This window comes from Malaclemys terrapin, chromosome 5 (genome assembly GCF_027887155.1).
Source record: "Malaclemys terrapin pileata isolate rMalTer1 chromosome 5, rMalTer1.hap1, whole genome shotgun sequence".
NCBI lineage: Eukaryota > Metazoa > Chordata > Testudines > Emydidae > Malaclemys > Malaclemys terrapin.
In genome coordinates this window covers 26253932-26277039 of record NC_071509.1, presented here as the reverse complement: position 1 = coordinate 26277039, position 23108 = coordinate 26253932, and the positions used below count along the sequence as shown (strand labels likewise).

The following is a 23108-nucleotide window of genomic DNA, read 5'->3' as shown; positions in this document are numbered from 1 at the left end:
AAAGACCTCCAAACGAGTACACATCCCAAAGGAATAAGCAAACATCATCTTACCATCAGCAATCTGCTTCTGGTTACAACCTGTGGTAAGACGTGTGTCATCATCTTGTATTGGAACATATAAAATGCAATGGCAATAAATGAGGACAGCAACCCTGATTCACAAGTAGCAGACCCAAGTCAGGCTATTTATTATATTTCATCCTTCACAGCATTTTTATCCAAGATTTCTTTTTCATAAACATTAATAACCTAAGCTTCACAACACCCTCTAGATAAGTGTTATTCCCATTTTACGAGTTAAATGAAGCACAGAGAGGACTTGCCCAAGGTCACAAATAAAGCCAGTGTTAAAACAGGTTAGATAACCTAGGAACCCCATCTCCAATACCTCTGCTCTCACCATTAGCCAACACTTCCATCTACCTTAAATACTGGGAAATCCTTTTGATTTAACTGAAGTTCAAAGTCATCCTTTTATAAACCTTCTGACTGCACCATCTAGAAGTACACACCGTAGCCTTTTACCATGAGATCAGTACACCTGCAGCATTACCATCCCATTTTACAGATAAGGAACCAGAGAATTTAGTGATCCATCTTAGAATGACAGTGTTAAGAATCAAGAATACAACCTACATCTCTTGATCCACAGTCTCCGTCTGTAATACTTCGAGATGATGAGCCTCCCTGAAAGTTTGATTTGAATATGCGGCCATCTTTATCTAAAGCAGTTGAGTCTCTAAACTAGGCTAAAGTCTTGCAAGAAAAGCCTGTTTTGTTGATATTCCAGTCCTTCTGCCTTTAGTTTCAGCTGGAATGAAGAAAAGCAGAGAGATGTGAAAAGGATACCGGCACCTTTCATGCTACTCTGAAACATTTCAATAAACAGTTTATCCGAAAGTAATTGTTGAATAAGTGAGATGCAGGTTACTAACAATGAACAATACAATTCTAAAACTCTAGCTACAAAGCTAGGAAAATAAAGACATAGAGGCAAGATTAAAAAAGGAAAAAGCAAGTTCATTAACCTCTGGTCAATTATGGCTTACTTTTTCTATAAACAAACCAAAGTAGGCATTAAGAATTTCCCCCCCCTAGTAACAATACACCCTCATATGGAAGGAATCTCTTCACCTAACATCAAAATGCAGCCACCACTGCTGTGGAACATGGCAGCTGTTTGATAACACATAAAACGCCACACAACAGTTTAAAGAATGAATTGAAGACCAATATATGCAGTTGAAATTGAGAGGGGGTGAAGCAAGCAGAAGCAAAGGAAAAATGGGGTACTAAATCTGTCAGATCTCTATGACAAACAAGTAAAAAGAAATGAGTGAGACTCATATTACTGAGAGCCTAAGTGGGGTGTAATTTAGGCAGCCTTCTCAGTTGCAGCTGATACAAACATTCTCTGAGGGTATTTTTAGGGATATTAATTTATTTCAGGTGATATCCTAAATCACAAACTTTTTGACACAATGTTGGTGGAAAAAAACTGTTCAGTAGAAATGCATCAAGTCTAGTAGAATGCCCAGTCATTCATAGTGATGAATGCTCTAAATTCTCATTAATTTATCATATATATTACACATCGCCTAGAATACAATAATATTTAGCATTAGTGTAACACATTATTTGTAAAGCACTTTATACTGGGTTTGTCTCTTCAAGACCTTGCTCCTTATAGAATTACTTACAGCAGTGCAAGATGAGTGGAAAGTGGGTGCAAAACACTAACAATGCTGATTTGTTAGCATTTTACATCCACTTTGCATAGGTGCAATTGATTAGAAAAGTGCAAGGCAATGGAGACCAGGTTTGCACTAGAATCTTTTGCCAGTATAGCAATGTTGGTTAGGGGCGTGATTTATTTACTTATAAATGTTTCCATTTATTTTCTGTAACATTTTAATGCTGGCAAAACCGCTAGTGCAGACACCGTTACAGTGGCATAAAAATATACATGTTTCACTCTATGAACTGCTATAAACGACACAATCAAAAGTAATTTTGTGCTACATCTGCACTAGCCACACTGATATAGTGTAGGTCTACACTTGCAGCAGCGTGTAGAGCAGACACTGCACATCCAGCTAGATGGGTATAAATAGCAGTGTACTGCTTAGGCAAGTAGAGTACAGACACATCAGAAGCCTAGGGTATATACCTGACATGGCTCTCCACATACCCAAGCAATGCCTCCCCACATCTACACTTCTATTTTTAGCAGTGTAGTGTCTCACTGCCCCCCTGCCAGAGCCTGTCGCAGCCATGTGTAGCTATCCACCACAGTGAGTGTGGATGCAGCCTGCCCTACACTGCGCTGTGTAGCCACAGGTACCCCAGCACCACCACAAACGCAGACAAGGTCACAGTTATATGAGCAAACCTTTTAAGTGTAGACCAGGCCGGAGAACTGGGTCAGTTAATTTCAAAAGGACTAACCTGCTGCCAGAGACTCAGGAAATGAGAGTCATTTATGGGAAGCAGTGTAATTATTGGCACTGTGCTGTATTAGAATAACAGCATAAAACTTAACTCTCCCCCTGAGAAATAAAGGTGCTAAAATAGCAACTGGAGGAATAAGAGATAATAATTGAAAGTGGCATGACTCACTAGATTCAAATAAAAGCAGATAATTATTTTTCAGAATCAATCTTATTTGAGAGAGCCTGCCAGTTTAAAATGCAGTGCTGTTGCAGCTGTGTTGGTCCCGGGATATTCGCAATACGAGACAGGTGCGGTAATACCTTTTACCAATCTATGATACTGGTAATAACTCAGATGACTAAAAGTGACATATTACCTGACCCACCTTATCAGTTTAAAATTTATGCTGCAAACAAACCAATCTATGATACTAGCTAATAACTCAGATGACTAAACGTGACTGATTCTAGTTTATCAGTGATTATTTTTGCTTTTGTTTTACCCCTCAGTTTAGACATTACATTTCAATACAGCTTCACTTTTGTTTACAGACAGTTATACTTGTCTGACAACTGAAATCCTTTGGTTCCAACCGCAGCAGAGCAATATTTTGTTTACACACAACTGTCTCCTAGGGATTTGTTTGCAAAATGTGGAAACTTTCTATTGGGCTGCTGTTTTATAAAAGCTTGATTTGACAATATTTTAATCTGGAGCCAGATTTACATTGACAGCATCTCAGTACATAGTCTAATATCACTATAATGTGGTCAAATATAATAATTTTAATATATCTAAATATTGTGGTTGACATTCATACCAGTGCAGAAGAGACTGCACGGGTCCCACATATGGACCTCTTCCAGTGTTGCCAACTCTTGCAGTTTACCACAAGTCTCATTATAATAATTGGTGATTTTCTTTTAAAGCCCAGGCTCCTGGAGTCATGTGATTACACAGGACTCTTAGCTTCCATTGGAAGGCCTTCATGGTCATAGAAAAAAGCTTGAAAATATGAAGGCTCAAAACCCAGAAGGAAACTAAAAAGAAACAATGGGTTTAAACTGCAGCAAGGGAGGTCTAGGTTGGACATTAGGAAAAAGTTCCTAACTGTCAGGGTGGTTAAACACTGGAACAAATTGCCTAGGGAGGTTGTGGAATCTCCGTCTCTGGAGATATTTAAGAGTAGGTTAGATAAATGTCTATCAGGGATGGTCTAGACAGTATTTGGTCCTGCCATGCGGGCAGGGGACTGGACTCGATGACCTCTCGAGGTCCCTTCCAGTCCTATAATCTATGAATCTATGAATCTATAAACATATTGTTTTAAAGCCAATCAGTGCTTGGGGTTGGCAATATTGCTTTTAAAGGGTTTAAGAAGGAATGGATTGCAGCATCTGGATTAAATTTTGCCTGGGCCTCATGCAGGGATATAAATGGCAGGCACAAAGGCCCAGATCCTTAAAGGTAGTTAGGTGCCCAATGGGAGTTAGGTGCTTTAAATCCCTTTGATGATCTGGGCCCAAAAGCCAGCATCTCTATACTAGGCCACGAGCAACAGCAGTTCTTATATTCTGCTGAGCACAAGAACTACTCACTGACAGCTCCCCAGAGGGTCCACCCCTACTTGCGTGGGCCATAAAGTATAGTGTACCCATCTCTCCTAAAGGGCTGTTAAAAGTCCAAGCTCCAGGAAGCACTGGACTGGATTCTCCACTGCCTTGCATGTTGTGTGAAATGGGACTATTCTGATTTCACAGCACACACTCTGTAAGTAACAAGATGTAAGGCAATGCAGAACTAGGCCTATTGCATCTCCCTAATGCTGAGTTAATCTTGCACCTCCCGTGGAGCAATTTAACTATACTCCTTCCCCATCATGGGCCTATACCTGAACATCACAGTCTGGCTTTTCATAGGGCTGGAAATTCATAGCTGTTGAACAGTAAATCACAAACTACTTTTATTGCTATTTAATACTAAATCCGAGGATGCCTGTGTGATGGCCACCATATTGGCCAAGACCAGGGACCAAACCAGTGACCTCCGGACCTCTAGGCAAGAGTCCTTATAGCCTGAAATAAAGAACCAGGGCCCAGGTGTTAAAGGTACTTAGACATTGCTCTGCTTAGTGTTGCAGTGCCTAACCCTTTGGCAGCCTGCCGCCCAGGGGAACTTTCAGCCTCACGCTAGCACTCAGGCTCCCCATACAAAGCGTGGGGAGAGCTAGGTGCTGGAGGAAGGGATTTTCAGAAGCCATTCACCTAAGCTGGAAAGCTGGTCAACAATGAAAGCGGAGGAAGAAAAATTCACTGTCACCCAGAAAGCAATGGAAAGGCAAATGTGCAAGCTATCGCTCCGTGACCATATACCGAATAAGGAGATCAGAAGGCGTACAGAGGTGACTGATGTAGTGCAGGCAATGCACGATGCAAAGTCGAGATGGGCGACTCATGTAGTTCACAGGTAAGACAATAGCTGGACAACCCGCATCAGTGACTGGATCCCCAGAGACCACAAGTGACTGCTGGGCAGAGCGAAAATGCGCTGGGCCGATCCCATGACAAAACTCTTTGGCCAGAAATGGAAAGAATGCGCTCGAAACAAAACAGAATTGTCTGGTGTTTGTGGAGGGATGGACGAAGACAAGCCGGACAAAGGTGATCCACCTAAGCCAGCCAGGAGTGAAATGCCTAGAAAAGGGCGGGGGGGTGTCTTAGGTGCTTAATCAGCTGCCCTGGTTGACATGCCAGAGATACGTGCCTCTCCGCTTGGGATCCTCAGCTACAAACCTCAGCTACAAACCTCTCCTGGAGATAGGCACCTAAGGTAGGTCAGCCACTTAGGTAGCCCAAAGTCCTACCAGCCAAAACCATTTCTTTCTCACCCTTGAGACCTCTTTCATACTCCCCTACATTTCTGTGTCCCTGGTCATCTTCGGTGTGCCCCTTTACCTACTGATAGGCTGCCTCCAGCCCTCCTGCTGTGGGGGTTGTCAGGTCACAGGTGCGAGGCCTGCTCTGAGTCTGCCTATGGGATGGGCCTCGCTGGAGAAACTGGCAAGTCCCCGACTAGCTAGACTAGAGAATCCCACTTTGGGCCCCCCCAGCCTTTGGCTTGAGCTCTGAGCATCTCATTAGCTGCGGGATGGCATCAGCAATTAGGTGGCTTTGCCAATTCCAACGAGCAGCAATGTCGGTACCTAGGAGACATGGGCACCTATAGGTTTCAGCAACAGCTGAGCAGTGGCTTTGAAAATGTCACTGGTGCCTGAACAGTAAGCTTGGGCCCCTAAATACACAGGTAAAGGACTACAGTCCAGGATCTGGGCCCTGGTTCGGTGTCTGGGAGCTGTAACAGACTCACCCCCTCACTGCATAGGAGAAAAATAATTTGTGCTCACCAGTGGGTTAAAATTGCTGGTTAAAAACATCTTAATTTGTAAATTCTGGCAAAGTACTCTTCAGGTATGAAGGATAAAGCTACTAATGTTTATTAAACTGACATGGTTATTATGCAAGTCATTTTGTTAGGAGTTATTTTCTTTTCTTTAATAATTTACACTATTAGTAGCAAGGAAATTGTTGTGTCCTGGAGTAATGTTCCCTGCCAAAGGGAATTTATTATTAGTTCCCCTGATTCTTTTCATTAGTTATTTTTCTAGGGCTTCTACAGTTTAAAGTGGGATCTCTTTTTACCTTAGTGGGTGCACTGATAAGCAGGAGGGCTGTTGGTAAGGGGAGGGGAATGTAGCATTTGCTGATCCTTCCCGACCTCCACCTACTGAGTGGATGTTATTTTCTCAGGGGGAGGGGAGAGAGTCCCTAAGGAGACCAAATATTCCAAGTATATTGTATTGCTGCTTATCAACAGTCAGGAGATGGTGAAAAATATTTAAAGCTTTCAAGGGAAAGCAAGTGAGCTCCTCCAGGGTCATTGAACTGTTCATTGGAGGGGCCTCTCATTTCCAAAACCTTTGACTCCACTGTTTAATAAAGTGAATTCTGTAGCCAGGTGGAGAATCTACAGGAAAAGTTGTCAGATGAATGGGATTTATTTTTTAGGCCCCAGTAGTGCAGTGAGCTTCACAAGACCAGATCCTTTTATCTTTCTACTTTGGCTCCATCCGTTTTTCAGGAGGGGATTAGACCAGAGTGACAGCACACTGGGACCTGGTTGTGCAAGGTGCAGAATGCCCTCAACTCCCTCCGACTCCCAAGTGGCGTTCAGCACCTTGCAGGATCTGGCTCTTTGCTCCATAAAACTTTTCTTTGTAACAGGTAACAACCCTAAAACGAATAGAAATGTTCACTCAGCTAGTCCGTGGCAGCATTATCTCCTATCTGTAAAATGAGGATGAGAATATTTACTAAGGTCCTGATTCTTCAAAGATTTGCACACACTAACAAACACACACACACCCCTTCACATACTGTCATACGCCCATAATTTCACTGGGACTACTCACAGTTAAGCATGTGTGTTTAATCAATGAAGGACTGGGGCATTATCTATTGAATATAGATGTTTTGAGATTCAATATTTATATAGTTTTTTAAAAATATAATGCATTATGGAAGTGTGCTTTTTATTATTTCATCTATGGGATGCCTTTACCTCATTCAAGGAGATTACAACTGTTGAGCTATTTAGATTTGTGGCCGGGTGTGCTGGATGTGCAAAAAAAATCCTTACATTATTGGATACACAGATTATCTCTTATAAATCCAACCTGGTGAGTTTACACATGAGATTCTGAGTCACAAGATCTTGAATTTTGGCATACATTTTATCCTCATAATTTATAGCTATTGGCCTCCCATCCAACTAGTGGAATCTCTACTGGGATTTTCAGTAATAAATGCTTCTGAAAACAATTCTGCGGGTTTTTAATGACAAGATTTCATTATAAAGATTTGACAATGTATGGGTTAAAATCTCTCTCTACTTTGAGAAGAATTCTGCTGGGAAACCATCTCATCCTGGAGCTTTTAAAAAGCTTTATTCATTTCTGTTATTACTTTATTAGGGATGGGAGCATACACGTTACTGCTACTGGTTAGGTTTAAGGCTACTTTAGGGAATTTTTTAAAAAATGCTTTGAACATTTCAGAGCATGCTTTAGCCTCAGGAATGTTTAGCTGTAACATTTTCAAAATTTTGTTGATGGCTTTGTCCTTTATTAAAAACCCTATCATCAGATGGTTTAAGTGAAGCAATTGTATTTCTTGTTTTATTCTTCCTATAATTAGGTAAGTGACTATCAGTTTTGCTTTTTTCAAAGCAGCAGCTTGCATTTAATATGAAGGCAAAGACAGACAGTATTGCTTGTAAGTTCAATTATATTTATATTCTAGTGCAAATCTATTTCTTAAGTTATTAGTCTTTATAAATTGACTTTCCAGAACTTCCAATTTCACTTTCCATTGTCATTTCTCTACTGTTGCATTTTTCATGTTGTTTGGCTCCATTCACATAGCCCTTCTAGGTATTCAGATGTTAGGATAGGACTTCCCATCTATCTTATTGTCCTGACAGAGTGGTAGGAGTATGAGGGAAAAAAGGTTAATTTCCTTTCTATAATATTCAGCACTCTCCCAGGTTCCAGTAAATTAAGATAATTTATTATCAGTTCAATAACAGGCTTTCAACAATTTAACTTTGTATAAATCTAAATAAATAAAAGGGTAATTTAATTTCAATACCCAACTCAAGCCTCACACAAAACATAATATACACATTAATCAGTTCGTTATACTAAATCCCTTTTATAACTAGCCACCACGCTGGTATCATGTGCTCACTCCATGGACTCTATTGCCCATGGGTGCTACATATAAGAGCAGGATTAGGGCTGTAATCTATCGAGGAAGGATGTAAATTGAATGTATCAAACCCAATCGTTACTTGAGAATGCCTTTTTCTACCATGGTACAACCTTGTTCACTTTTGACTCAGTGAGGATAATAAAGAACAGGCTGAGAATTGTTATTGGATTATCAGGATGTGATGCTAATTAATCCACACAATCAAGAACTGTGTTAGTAGCTGAAAAACGTTAATGGTTCTTTACTGTACAATAAAGTCCCTAACTTTATAAAGAGAAGTGACTTTTCCACTTAGGTTCAAAATAAATGCAATTCTGCCATTTTATGAGCAATTATAGAAACAAATACAATTAGTGTTTACTTTCCCAAAGGAAATGGACATCTTGTTTATACAAAAATATACAGCACTAATATACAAACAGCTTCAGGGTATGTGATCATAATATTGCCAAACTTGGGCTTTCAAAAATTATGAGTTATGCTCTAAAAATCATGATTGTCCTGAACATCATGAGATTTTTAAAATAATAAATTTGGGGTTCTTTTTATTTGCCTTCTGGTGTCAGTGCCTCTATGGTTCATGTTTTCAAGCCCCCTTCCCCCTCAGTTATGAGGGTTAAAAACTTATTTTTTAAATAATGAGCAGATTCTTATGGTTTCACATGAATTCAGGAGCTAGAGCTTTCAGAAAACATCTACAATTATGAGAGTTGGTGTGGCAGGGTGGACTAGGTCCAGAGGCCCCCCTGGCTCGAGGCCTCACAGCCCTGTGTCACCCTGCTCCAGAATAGTGCAGCGAGAAGTCCTCCAGGCAGCCTAGAGTGGAAGCGGAGGAGCGGCCAATCAGAGGGGCTGCTGGAACAACCAATAAGGGGCCAGAAGGGCCAGATAAAAGGCAAGCAGCAGAGCAGAGCCTTCAGTTGCTGTGTGGAACTTGAAGAGGGATGATCAGGTACCTGGCTGGCTAGATTAACCGGGGACAGCTCACTGCAGAGGGCTCACCAGACAGAATGGAGCCCAGGGAAGCCTGCCAAAGACTGGGTGCCTGGCTAACTGAATACAACAGCAGCAGGACCATGAAAAGGTCAGTGTGGGCAGGCTGAGCCTGGGGGACTGAGCACAGAACCTGGCCAGACCAAATGAGGGTACCGAGATGGGCCTGCTGGTCTGGTTGCAGACTGAGACCAGGGAGGGCTGCTGAAAGGACACTAGCCGAGGGTACTGAGATGGGCCCCGGGCTGGACGGTCGAAGAAGGCAGTGCCTCTGAGAGGAAGCCTAAGGGCTACGGCCCCATACCAGGGCTGCGATAAGAACCTGGGACTGTATACCCCAGAAGGGGGGGACAGTTTGTGAGGCTCGGCCGGAGGGCTGAGCTGCTGAAGGCCCACTGAAAGATCAGCTGGGGGGGCCAGGGTGCTTGCTAGAGGTGGGTGCCATCCTGATGTAAGACCAAAAAACAAAAGCAGGCTCACACCCAACTAACCAAAGGGAGCCATCACAAGAGGTGAGTGCTTCCCCGTGAAAAAGAATTGTGATTGCAAGTACATTGGCCAGAGAAAGGGGGCACTCATGAGAGGTTGATGCCGTTATGGTTGGTAACACTGTGATCACGAATGCCTTAGGAAAACAATATAATTCCCATTTTCCCCCTTTGTCTGTGAGCAGATACAATATTGTTGCTCCACTAGTACAAAGATTGGGTCAGAATCCGCGAACCTTTATGCCTGAGCCAAACTCAGTCAAGTTTGGGGAAGCTGGTGAAAAACTGAAGCCAATGTAACTACTCTGGTGAGCAAAATTAAGCACATGCATAAGTGTTTGGAGGATCTAGTTCACTAGCTGTAATTTTAGGAAGCAGTTTGCAAAAATAAAACCCAATTTATAGTGGTTATTAACAAACTATTTATTAATAATTACCACAGTTATCTGGTATACAGTTTTTCCTTATCCTTATCTCTATTTAGTACTGTATCCTGCAATAATTAATCAGGGGTTGATTTTATATAAGTTACCATCACATATAAACAATAATAAAAATATACCAAACAGAAATCAGTATTCAACAGCAGAGTACTGTGCTCCTGTCTGCTGTTGCTCATCTCACACGAGGCTGGTTGATGTAGAGCTTAACAAAGCTATGCACGGTTACTGGGATGTTATGTGCAACTCCGTTGCCATGGCAGCCAATACTTAGTAACATAGCTCCGCCCCATATTCGCCACGAGGGGGTCTCCATCATGCTCCTGGCCAAGATCCGTGAGAAATGTGATTTGCCTCTTTACTCAGACCTCTTCAACCACCTGCTAACTTCACCTGTCTTCTAGATACTCTTTATGGTCACTTATACCACCACAGGACATGACGGTGGAATCTGCTTAGCGTAATGAGTGGTCAGTGGTGATAGTCATTAATCACTTTCTCATCACTGCCCCAACCATCTGACCTGCCAAAGCATGTGTGGGCTTCCCTGAACCAGTTTCAAACAGGACAGGGCAATTGTGTGGCCAATCTCTTCAAATGGGGTTTCTCTAATGGCCCACAATGTAGATGCGGACAACTTCAGACTATGTTGCATATCCTTGACAAGTGCCCGCTGACGGCTAGCTACCAGCTCTTCACCTGGCTGAAGACGATGCTATCAAATGGCTAGGCACACTGCGCATACGCTGAGAATACAAAACTCATACAATGAATTATTTGAGCACTACATCCTGCCCTCAGTTATGTAATGTATATCACAGATTATGACACAAATTCACTTACTGCTCCTGTGTGCACTAAAACAATAGTTAATAGATATAGATTGTGCACTGCTGGGTGACGAGTGCAAAATCCAGTTGTAAGAATAAAAACTATTTACAATGCAAAAATCAAACTATTGCAACTTATACAAAAATTGTTTTTTAACAATGACTCAGATGATTTTCTCCTTTTTCATGATCCTTATTTGGAAATAAACTTCCTCTCACTAATTGATGCACTGAATGGCTATCTCCCTCATTAGCCCATGTTTGCCAGTGCAGCCTTCTTGGAATTTAGGAAGTTCTTTTTCTTTTTTCTTGGAGAACTATGCAAAGCAAGTATGGGATCCCTTTGATCACGGAACAGAAATATCTTCTCCCCCGTGTCTAATAACTCAATGGCTTCTGCAGCAGCAGTGTTCAATGAATCAGGCTGGCCAGCAGGTTCCACAGGAGGGTGTCTAGACAAACATCCGAGAGGAGAGAACGATGTTCTTTCCAGGAGTGCAAGTTGCTTCTTCTTTAGCAGGCTATATTAAGAAAAGGAAATTGAATTTAAAAATGATTTATAAAAATAATAGTTCCAGCACAAAATGATTCGCTTGACTGTACAGTCAAATCCTGGAAAAAATATTCATTGTACTTTGGGAGACTAATGTAAGCCATAGTTAGAAATTGACATACTGTATGCATCATTTTCACCACCCCAACCCAATTTCCACTTTACTGTATGAAATATAGCATCCAATGAGTAAGCAGCCTTATAACAAATGTTCATACAAGGAGGCAAGTGGGCAAAACATGTGGAGCATCAATATTTCCCTTGCAAGACTTTAATATTATTGCACAGTAAGTGTACAGGATGCTTTATGAAACATAAGTTTCATATTCACATGCATTCTGAGAACCAGGACAACAGTGGTAGAAGATATACATTTGTGAGTATGTTCATGAATTCTAAAACACTTCTCACAAAAAGGACAACTCTTGGGAGATATGGGGTACAAGGAGTTGTATTTTCCCCCATAGCAAGTACTAACTTTTTCTTTACCTTTCTTTACTCCTGTTTGCAGAATGCATCTTCTCCAAGCCTTTGCTTATCAGATCCTGCCTTACTTTGCTCTCTAACACTTGCCATGACCCTTGGTGCTTCCTGAAGGAGTAAGAGGGGAGGGAAAACAAAAGAAAATGCTGAATTTTACACCCCCCATCTTCAAAACAAAACACCAAAAACAAACAAAAATCTCCACCACCATGTGGTTTTAGGTATTAAAATGAATGTGGTTAATAACGTAAATACATTCAGCAGGAATGTTCAGTTATTTTTGATATAATTTCCTGCCAAACAATATTTATTATGGGAGAGATCCTGGCTCACCCTGTGCTCCCCAGCAAGGGAGTGAGGTAGTGTAAGTTGCCTCCTTCATCCTCTGTGACTCCCATATTCTAGGTTGCATTAGCCTTTGTGGATCTGCCACCCCCCTTCCTGTGCAGGTGGACAAGGAGTGGGAGGGCAGGGCCAAGGACTGGGCAAAGCCTGGATTCCATTCTCACAACATACCCGCCAGCACAACTGAGCCAGTGCAGAGAGGAAAGTAATCTCAACCAGGAAGGCCGGGGGAAGATTACATGCCCCAGGGAGTGAGAGGGAAACCAGGAACCAAACTGTGCCTCGGGGCTGTGAATTATGAGGTTAAGCATGTGCATAAATGTTTGCAAGACAGGGGCCTTGGAATGCAGCTAGTTCTCCGTGAGGTATTGTCACTTTACTAGATTTAAAAGAAAAAACAAAACAGTTACCTATCTTTTCGTAACTGTTGTTCTTCGAGATGTGTTCCTTCTGTCCATTCCATTCTAGGTGTGTGTGTTAGGGTAACCAGATGTCCTGATTTTATAGGGAAAGTCCCGATATTTGGGGCTTTTTCTTATATAGGCACCTATTACCCCCCACTCCCATCCTGATTTTTCACAGTTGCTATCTGGTCATCCTAGTGTGTGTGCCCATGTGCACAGTCATTGGAGATTTTTGCCTTAGCTGTATCTGTAGGGTTGGCTGTGGCGCCCCTTGAGTGCTGTGCTCATCTGCTGGTATATTAGGCACCACCGACCCTACTCCCTCTCAGTTCCTTCTTGCTGGCAACTCCAACAGTGGGGTAGGGTAATGGAATGGATATGAGCAACACATCTCGAAGAACAAGAGTTACGAAAAGGTAGGTAACCATTTTTTCTTCGAGTGCTTGCTCATGTTGATTCCATTGTAGGTAACTCACAAGCAGTATCCTCAGAGATGGGCTCATAGTTCATGGTCTTGCAGCACTGTTCTACCGAAGCAGCATTGTCCAAGGCCTGCTGGGTAAGTGCATAATGGAACGTGAACATGTGGACGGATGACCATGTGGCCACCCTACAGATGTCCTGGATAGGCACCTGGGTTAGGAAAGCTGCCGAAGAGGCTTGCGCCCTTGTTGAATGGGCCGTTACAACTGCCAGAGGGGGCACCTTTGCCTGATTGTAGCAGCAGCGAATGCAGGCAGTGATCCAAGAAGAAATTCTTTGAGCAGACACTGGACGACCTTTCATCCTGTCAGCCACCATGAGTAACAATTGCATTGACTTGCGGAATGGCTTGATCCTTTCAATGTAGAAGGCTAGCACCCTCCTGATGTCTAGGGAATGCAATCTACGCTCCTCCTCCAACCTATGTGGCTTTGGAAAAAAGACAGGTAAGTAACTGTCCTGACCCATATGAAACAGAGACCACTTTGGGCAGGAAAGCTGGGTGTGGACCTTGTCTTTGTAAAAGACCATATAGAGCAGTTCTGAGGTAAGCACCCTAAATCTCAGAGACCCTGTGGGTCGATGTTATTGCAACCAAGAAAGGAGGAGAGAGCAGGGGATTCCATGAGTCAAAGGGGGGGGTCCCCATGAGCAGTGATAGTACAAGATTCAGGTCCAACAGAGGGACGGAGTCCCTGACGTGTGAGTAGAGGTGCTCAAGGGCCTTGAGAAAACTCAGTCATGTCCTGGGTGAAAACCGACCTACCCTTGAGGGGTGGATGGAAGGCCGAGATAGTGGACAAGTGGACTTTAATAGATGAAAGGGACAGGCCTTGGAGCTTGTGATGCAGAAGGTAGTCCAGGATTAACTGCAGCGAGGCCCACTTGGGCTGAATGCCTTTATTCGAAGGCCAACAAGCGAACCACTTCCATTTGGCCAGGTAGGTCGCTCTGGTGGAGGGCTTTCTACTGCCCAACAGGACCTGTTGGACACCAGCCGAGCCCTCCTGCTCCTCTGGATTTAACCATGCAGCAGCCAAGCCATCAGCTGCAGCACTGCCAGGTTTGGATGCAGAAGACCGCGTGGTTTTGGGACCGCAGAATCTGGCGCCTGGTGTGGCGTCTGCAGTGCCAGCTGGCCATCTTGATCTTTAGCCACCGGGGCCACAGCATCTGTGTCCTGGGAAAATGGAAATACACATCCTTCAAGTCGAGGGCAGCATACCAATCTCCTGGATCCACAGAGGGGATGATGGAGGCCAGGGAGACCATGCAAATCTTCAACTTCTTGAGAGACTTGTTGAGGCAACGCAGGTCCAGAATGGGTCTGAGGCCCCCTTTTTGCTTTCAGCATTAGGAAATAGTGGGAGTAGAACCTTTCCCTTTCATGTCTCGAGGGACCTCCTCCATTGCCCCCAGGCACAGGAGGTTCTCGACCTCCTGAATGAGAAGTTGCTACTGAGAAGAATCCCTGAAGAGGGACGAGGCAGAGGGGTAGGAGGGAGGGTTGGACATGAACTGCAGGGTGTTACCCAAATATATTATGCAGGTCAGCTGCAACCAGGCCAACTGGAAGGGGCACAGGCAGTAGAGGAAAGAGTAGGAGGGTGGATCCTGGGACGTGACTGGGGCGTCGACCACATGTGCACTGTCAAAATGCCTGCTTTTGGCCTCCTTTGTTCCTGGAAGGGCCAGGTTGAGCAGATGAACGGAAAGACGACAGGTAACACCACTTAGACCCCTTGTCTCTATCCTTTTTCCTCTAGGTGCTCAACCAGGGATGTCCCCAGGACCTAGACTGGGGAGATGGAGGAGGTGGAGGACAGAACAACTTCCTGGTCTGCAGAGGGGTACGAAGGCCCAAGGAATGAAGGGTTGCTTGGGAGTCTTTAAGGCTGTGGAGCCTTGCGTCCGTGAGTTTGGAGAAGAGCCCTGCCCCCTCAAATGGTCTGGGAGCCCGTGATGGTGACCTGCACTGCAGTGATCTTAGGCTGGAAGCTCGCCAGTACTGGAGGTACAGGGACTTGTGCCTTGACTCCGGTGTCCCATGCCTCGCTGGGGGAGAGCACGGCGTTGGGGGACCTGGGCCTTCTGAGCGGAGACTGAGTGTGTGGTGCCAGGGTCCTAGGATGTGGAGATGGGGATCCACGCCTGCGGGCTGGGGACCGAGGATGCTCCACTGCCTTATGGGGCAGTCCCATGACTGGCTTGCCCTTAAGTGTTGGGGTCTTAGCCAAATCTGGCACCTGGTGTGGCGTCTGCAGTGCTGGCTGGCCTACTTGATCTTTAGCTATCAGGGCCACTTTGGGCAATGAGGGCCCAGGAGAAGCCAGGGTCCCCTGCTGCTACCAGGAGTCAGATACGTGGCCGGGCTAGGGGGTCTGATTGTAGCGGTACCCTCGTCAAGCTCCAGGGCGGACACATGGCCTGACATAGGTCCTTTGCCAGAAGCCCCTTTTTCCTCTGGTGCTGGAGAGGGCTCTTCTTTTTCTTTTGCAGCTTCTTAGGCACTGGTGAGGGAAAACGGTACTGGGCGGATGCCAAGATGCTAGGCGCAGGGTCCGAGTGGGAGGGCTCTGACACAGGATGAAGTGCAGCCTCCATGAGGAGGGCCCTCAAGCGGATATCCTGATCCTTCTGAGTTGTGGGGCAAAAGTTCTTACAGATTCTGCACTTGTCCTTCCTCTGGGACTCCCCCAAACACTTCACACAGCTGTCATGGGCATTACTGATAGGCATCAGCCTGTTGCATGATGAGCATGGTTTGAAGCCAGGGGAACTGGGCAGGCCCCACTTCAGGGCGAAGTCCCAGCCGGGACTCTAATTGCCGAACTAACCTAACAGTTAACTTAATGGCTAACTAAGTAACAACAAACTGTAAACAAAGGAGATAGACAATGGGTTGTAAAGAACCACTAACATTCTTCCACTGCCAGTCATGGGCAATAAGAAGGAACTGAGAGGGCATCGGGTCAGTGGCGCCTAACACTCCAGTGCATGAGCACAGCACTCAAGGCGGCGTCACAGCTGACCCTACAGATACCGCTAAGGCAAAAATCTCTGACGACTGTGCACGTGGGCACGCGCACGTCTAGAATGGAATAGACATGAGCAAGCACTTCAAGAAAAAATTAAGATCCCTATATTGCAAAAGCATCTGCATAAGCATGGAGTCCCACTTGCTTGAATGGGACTCAGGTGGGACACAAGAATTTGTTTACATGGCCTTTTTTGGAGACGGGGGCCTAAAATAGAAAAGTTATAAACAATTAACAGTTGGTTATTGAGTATGCTCTGTGCACACTTTAAAGATTTCTGCAAAACCTAACACAGCCCTGCCCACTATGTAGTGTGTTTATATTCCCCTATAGGATTCAGGGAGAGCCACAAACTTTGTTCTATCCAACCTGATGAAAGGCTGGCCAGGGATGGATCTATGGTGTTTCTTGCAAGGACTTAAAAGGGGAATTGATTGCTAAAGCTGGGTTTCTATATGATGATACTGAAGCCTCATTAACTGCTTGGACCAAAATTACAGTGATCTTATGAGACAGTTGATTATGTAAGATTTTTACAGGCCAAAACAGTGGAAATCTAGCTAGGTTAACTCCTCTCATGAGATCACGATCATCCTGGGCTGAAATTTTGTAAGCACAGCTCTTCTTGTGAGTTTTCATCTCTGCAACGGAACTGAAAATTTAGCTCCTTCTGGTTTTTGTTCAAACACAGAAGACCAGACTGTTAAGACCATGTCTGGATCGAAAGCCCCACATACCTGTGTATTTGTAAAGGTTCAAATTCGAGCTTCTGTGTTTAGTGCTTTTTTAGAATTGTGAGGGTAAAACTGCAATTTACTGCTTAGTTTACATTTTATTTCCTGTTCCACATAAGGTCACATATATTTAAAATAAATGAAAAACTTTAGAAAGGACTACAGTAGAACCTCAAAGATACAAACACCAGAGTTATGGACTGACTGGTCAACCGGACACCATGGGGAACCAGAAATAAGCTATCGGGCAGCAGCAGAGACAAAAAAGCCCAAAACAAAAAAGCCAGCAAATACTGTACTGTGCCTGTATTGCACCTTAAAGGTAGGCACATCTGGCTGCTTGTCCCCACCTCCTACTCCCCACAGTATGGGGCAGCCACTTACAGGTAGGAGGTAGTGAATGCTGTTTTCCCCTCACTGCCCCCGGCTAGGAGGGGGACAAGCTTGCAAGCTCAGAGCCCGGGGAAAGAAACTTCCCAAGCTGCTACTGAAACCTGGCCTGCGGTGTAAGCTGCTGGAACTGGAGCCCGAGCTCCTGCCTGCATCCTGCGTTCTGGGGGAGAGCTCAGTTTTAAAGGGCCACAGCCTGTACTGTGCACCCACTGACACTGCAGTGCCCCAGGGTGCCTCACTCATCACCCTTGCAGACGGGTCTAGAACCAGCTGCCTGTCCCCCCCATCACTTGCCAGGCAGCCACTGAAAGCTGTGAGCCCCGCTCCGAGCAGTCTACCCTGAGGAGCATCCCATAACGTCTTGTTCAGAGTTACAAACAACCTCCATTCCAAGGCATCCGTAACTCTGAGGTTTGACTGTAATTTACAGATTTTTTTTACTCCATATACTGCCTATCTCAGTGTGTCACAGCATCAGTTTACAACACCTGCAGCCTGCTAGACTTAGTATAAATATTACTACAATAAATGGTGAAAAGAATGTATAGATATGCAAATTAAAACCAATAAAATACATCAAAAGAAAATGTAGCAAATAAGAAAATGGAGGGAGAATATTTAAAAGCAAAGAAAGAGTTGTTACAGCTATGAATTATACAGATCACGTTTTTCCTCTGGTAAAGTCAGATTGTAGCTAAGATATTTATAACTATCAAAAAGTTATCTAGTTCAAATGATTTATTCTCCCTCAGAAATAACATTTCAGCAGGAAAACCCATTCATTTGCTTGACTGCTGCTCCTGTCTGTCCAATGGATATATATTCCCTTAAAGTAATAACCTCCAGTTGGAATTTAAAGCTATAAACTGACGCACACTTACCTCTTTCTACAGCTGTCAGCTTCCTCCACATTTATGTCACTTTCAATAACACTGTCTGAATATTTGTCACTGATTGAATCCAGAACAGAAAGAAGCTCAGTCTGTGAACTTGAAGGCAGCAGTAAGTTCAGCAGTCTGTGCAACATCCCCACCGGTACCATTGTCAGTTTGGTTAAATAAGCTGCCAATCGGAGCTCCTAGAGGAATCAATGATAAAAGTTCAGACACGTTCAGCATACCACGAAGGCGTGCCTCTCCGGAATATGCTATTATGGGCCTGTTATGCCCTGCAGGTACATTGTATTCAGCACCCTTTGGATCTTTTCAAACAATTAGCCAGACCAGGTTACTTCAACTCCTCTTTGCAGGGTCTGGTTTATTTACCATTCTAACATATACCCCTATCTACCTTGCTTCTGAGGGAGGAGGCAGCATTTATACTGGCCCCATCTCCCAGCTCATTTTTCTATTATCTGGGTGAGAGGGGAGCCCTGCCTCACCCTCTCTGCAAGGATCCTGGCCCTGGGGCCTTAAGGGGACAGTAACAGGATCTCTTCTCCAAACACTATTCATTCCCAGAGACACTTTCCCTCTAGCTCTATCCCCCTTATGTCTCTATATCTCTCTCTATTGGATCGTTAAAGGGCCATGCCATATGACAGGGTGGACTGACCACTAGACACTACTATCCTTAAGGGGCAGACCTTCCCATCACACAGCACTACAACAAAATAAATGATCAGGAACTTTTAATTTGAAACATTACAAAATTTACCACTTTGGAGGAAATATGAGTCAACAGTGTGCCCTTGTTGCCAAGAAGGCTAACGGCATTTTGGGCTGTATAAGTAGGGCCATTGCCAGAAGATCAAGGGACGTGATCATTCCCCTCTATTCGACATTGGTGAGGCCTCATCTGGAGTACTGTGTCCAGTTTTGGGCCCCACACTACAAGAAGGATGTGGAAAAATTGGAAAGAGTCCAGCAGAGGGCAACAAAAATGATTAGGGGGCTGAAGCACATGACTTATGAGGAGAGGCTGAGAGAACTGGGATTGTTTAGTCTGCAGAAGAGAAGAATGAGGGGGGGATTTGATAACTGCTTTCAACTACCTGAAAGGGGGTTCCAAAGAAGATGATAGAACAAGGAGTAATGGTCTCAAGTTGCAGTGGGGGAGGTTTAGGTTGGATATTAGGAAAAACTTTTTCACTAGGAGGGTGGTGAAGCACTGGAATGGGTTACCTAGGGAGGTGGTGGAATCTCCTTCCTTAGAGGTTTTTAAGGTCAGGTTTGACAAAGCCCCGACTGGGATGATTTAGTTGGGGATTGGTCCTGCTTTGAGCAGGGGGGTTGGACTAGATGACCTCCTGAGGTCCCTTCCAACCCTGATATTCTATGAAAAACAATTAAATGAAAAATAATTTTAAAGTCAATAGCTTTAGAAACCAGTGCTATTATCACTTGCTTAGTCACTTCCACCATGGACCAGTGTGTGCATGAAGATCTTTCACTTCACGCTGGACACTCGGACTTCAGGATTATAGCCAGCCTGATTCTGTGCATTAAGAAGTCATTATGCAGCCACATAAATGGCTGCGCAATGCCCATTTGTTTGGAAATTACCATGTAACTGCTCTAGAGTCTAAGCTTTCATTTAAAAAAAATTAAGTCTCTAGCCCTTATTGTGGAAAATGGGAACGGAATGCACAACTTTGCATATTCCTCAATCTGCAGACAGCGTGGAGCAATTGCTAGAAGAGAAGTGTGAATGACTGCCATTCATCTCAAAGGGGTGTCTAACTCTGAAGCCTAATGATGACAATTTCAATGTTAAATATTTCACTGCTTTTCATTTCAGCAGAAACATCGAGGTTGTGTGCTTATCCACTGTTTCTGTGTGTAAGGGCAGATGTCAGGATAGGATGCAAACAAGAGCACGTTGTTGCTGCCAAAGGCTTTTGGTGATGGGAACACAGAATTCAAACCTCCATTCCCTCAAATTTAAAATCATCTTTGTTCCTGTCCAAAGCGGAAAAAAAAATCAAAATACTCAGTTGCCTCTTGGATACTGCAAACAAACAAACAAACTTCATTTCCCACTTCTCCTTGGGTGCCAAGAGCCCTTTGTGTGTCCGGTCCAGCTGTGAAAACTCCAGCATCCACCTGACAATTTCTACAGTGCTTCTGTGTATTTCAGTACAAAGATCTATAGCACTGTGAAAACCTGAGGCTAGATAAAAATAACAAATTAAATGAACACCACAAAGGATGCTGCACTGGACTCTATGAGAGGAGCTAGCAAGGATGGGGGGAGGGCAATACCATGTGTTCAGGGAATATCCCACTGCGTAAATGTAGCTATACTGTGCTACATAAACAACAGGGCCGCAGTTCTAACAATTATTAACTGTCATTCCCTCTCTCTATCCTATTCAGCTCCTCTATCTGCTCCCAGTAGATCTGCCATAGTTACTGATGGGCCAGCTCCCATCAGTTATAGCTGTTCTAAACGACCCACCACTAGCATAAGCACTCCTGTGATAGTCCCCCGGGGTCCTCAGAAAGCCAGCACCACTTCTGAACTGTTTACCAGCCTGTGTGTAGCAGATGTGGGAGATTAGTACCAAGGCCAGGTCACAGGCACAAGAAACCCCTAGGAACAAGTGAATAAAGAACAGGAAAACAGCCAAAATCAATTTCTTTGTCCAGAGGGGATTCAAAATGTTACAGCTGCTGTTAGAACTCTCACTCTTCTCTGTAACAGGAATTTTATACAGCGGTATAGAATGAATTTGCAGAAGAGATCAGGCAAATCCATAGTCTGACTAGCGTTAGGATTCTCAAAAGAGGAAGGTTTTGCAGAGTAAGCCTTTCTATCATAAGAACAACACTCTCCACATTTATTCCCCACCTACCCCTATTAAAAAAAAACAAACACACACAACCCTCAATCCAAAATCAAAGACACAAACAAAATTCAACTAACAATCAATGAACCAGACTAAAACATAATCCTACCCCAAGCAGAAATTTTACCCTGACTCCATGAAGTCCACCAGGGACTTCACTAATACTATCAGTTTTACACAGAAGGTGCTCAGATACTATGATGGGCAGCAGTACAAAACTCTAAGGGCACGTCTACACTTACCGGAGGGTCCGGCGGCAGGCAATCAATGTTCTGGGATCGATTTATCGATAAATCGATCCTGGATCGATCCCGGAAGTGCTCGCCGTCGACGCCGGTACTCCAGCTCGGCGAGAGGAGTATGCGGCATCGACGGGGGAGCCTCCCTGCCGCGCCTGGACCCGCGGTAAGTTCGGACTAAGGTACTTCGAATTCAGCTACGTTATTAACGTAGCTGAATTTGCGTACCTTAATCCGAAGTGGGGGGTTAGTGGGACCAGGCCTAAGATACAAAAAAAAAAAAAAAAAAAATCCATCCTAAACTTTGTGGTATGGTTTTGGACAGTTGCTCTTATGAAATCTTGCAAGAACCAATGAGGATTAAGGTAGGAATAAAATTCTTATTTCAGTCTATGAATCACCATCCCCTTTCCCTAAAAGTGAGAGGGCCTGCAATAAGTCATTTAATTCAATGATTTATATATACCAAAGAATTATGCCAAAAGAATTATGACTGAGTTCTTGGCTTTCACCTTCAGCAGTTTACTGGGTGCCCTAGTCTGGTGGTGTTCTCTCTTTGGGGGCTGCAGATCTGCTGACCCATGCCAGCATGCAGCTGTAACCCACATTAGTGTAGATCTCTGTCCCTGTCACAAGGTGATTAAATTAGGTTCAGCTGCCCTGTGCCAGAGCAGATAGTCCCAGCTGAGCCAATTAAGGGGGCAGGGCTGCAGCTGGGCTATAAAGAGTCTGAGGGAGTTCATGAGGGCAGAGCTAGGATGAGGACTGTAGCTGTAGAAGATTTCCTGCAGTGGTCCCTGAAGAATGGAGTTGGCTGCTCAGCCAGCACCTCAGAGAGGAGGTGGCGTGGAAGATTTGTTTTGTGTTTGTTTTTTTGGGGAACTTTGTAAATAAAGAAACCAGACCCCAGGAAAGTCTGTGATTGAGAAAGACTGTGTGGGGTTTAGGGAACACTGAAGAAGGGAAAGCAGGGGTGGGGACACTGAAGAGGCATGCCTGGTCAAGAAGGGGTGCTTGGGTGGCAGCCATTCTGTTACAGTCCCCTTTGAGTGGCTGGACCACATAAAAAAGTTTGAACTCATGGACCTGGTCCACAAGCAGTCCAGGCTCATGCTGTTAGATGGAGAGGTCCAGAGTTAAATCCCTGCAGAAAGCCCAAGTAGGGGTCTTATTTAGGGTTGCCAGGTGTCCCGTTTTCAACCGGAACACCTGGTTGAAAAGGGACCCTCCCCAGCCCGGTGAAAATGAGTGAGTGAGAGTGGGGGAGAGCAAGTGATGGAGGGAGGGGGGATGGAGTGAGTGGGGTGGGGCCTCGGAGAAGGGGCGAGGCAAGGGTATTTGGTTTTGTGCAATTAGAAAGTTGGCAACACTACGCAGAAGGGATCACCGTGATCATCTAGTCTGACCTCCTGCACATTGCAGGCCACAGAACCTTGCTCACCCACTCCTGTAATAGACCCATAACCTCTGGCTCAGTTACTGAAGTCCTAAAATCTTTAAATCAAGACTTCAATTTGCAGAGAATCCACAATTTACACTAGTTTAAACCTGAAAGTGACCCATGCCCCATGCTGCAGAGGAAGGCTGACTCTTGCAAAGCTTGGTTGAAAACTGCAGTATTTTGAAATAAAT

General features: G+C 44.3%; 1 protein-coding gene across 4 annotated transcripts in view; it reads right to left on the bottom strand.

The window, feature by feature from the left end:
• Positions 1-8043: 8043 nt before the first annotated feature.
• Positions 8044-23108, bottom strand: part of EVC2 (EvC ciliary complex subunit 2) — a 162459-nt gene continuing 147394 nt past the window's right edge. For all 4 annotated transcript variants that reach the window (XM_054029013.1, XM_054029014.1, XM_054029015.1 and 1 more), the window contains exons 20-22: positions 18329-18525; positions 12057-12158; positions 8044-11535 (exon numbers count right to left, since the gene is read on the bottom strand). In XM_054029013.1, the coding sequence (XP_053884988.1) occupies positions 11265-11535; positions 12057-12158; positions 18329-18525 (570 nt within the window). In that variant the 3' untranslated portion in view covers positions 8044-11264. The remainder of the gene's footprint in view (positions 11536-12056; positions 12159-18328; positions 18526-23108) is intronic.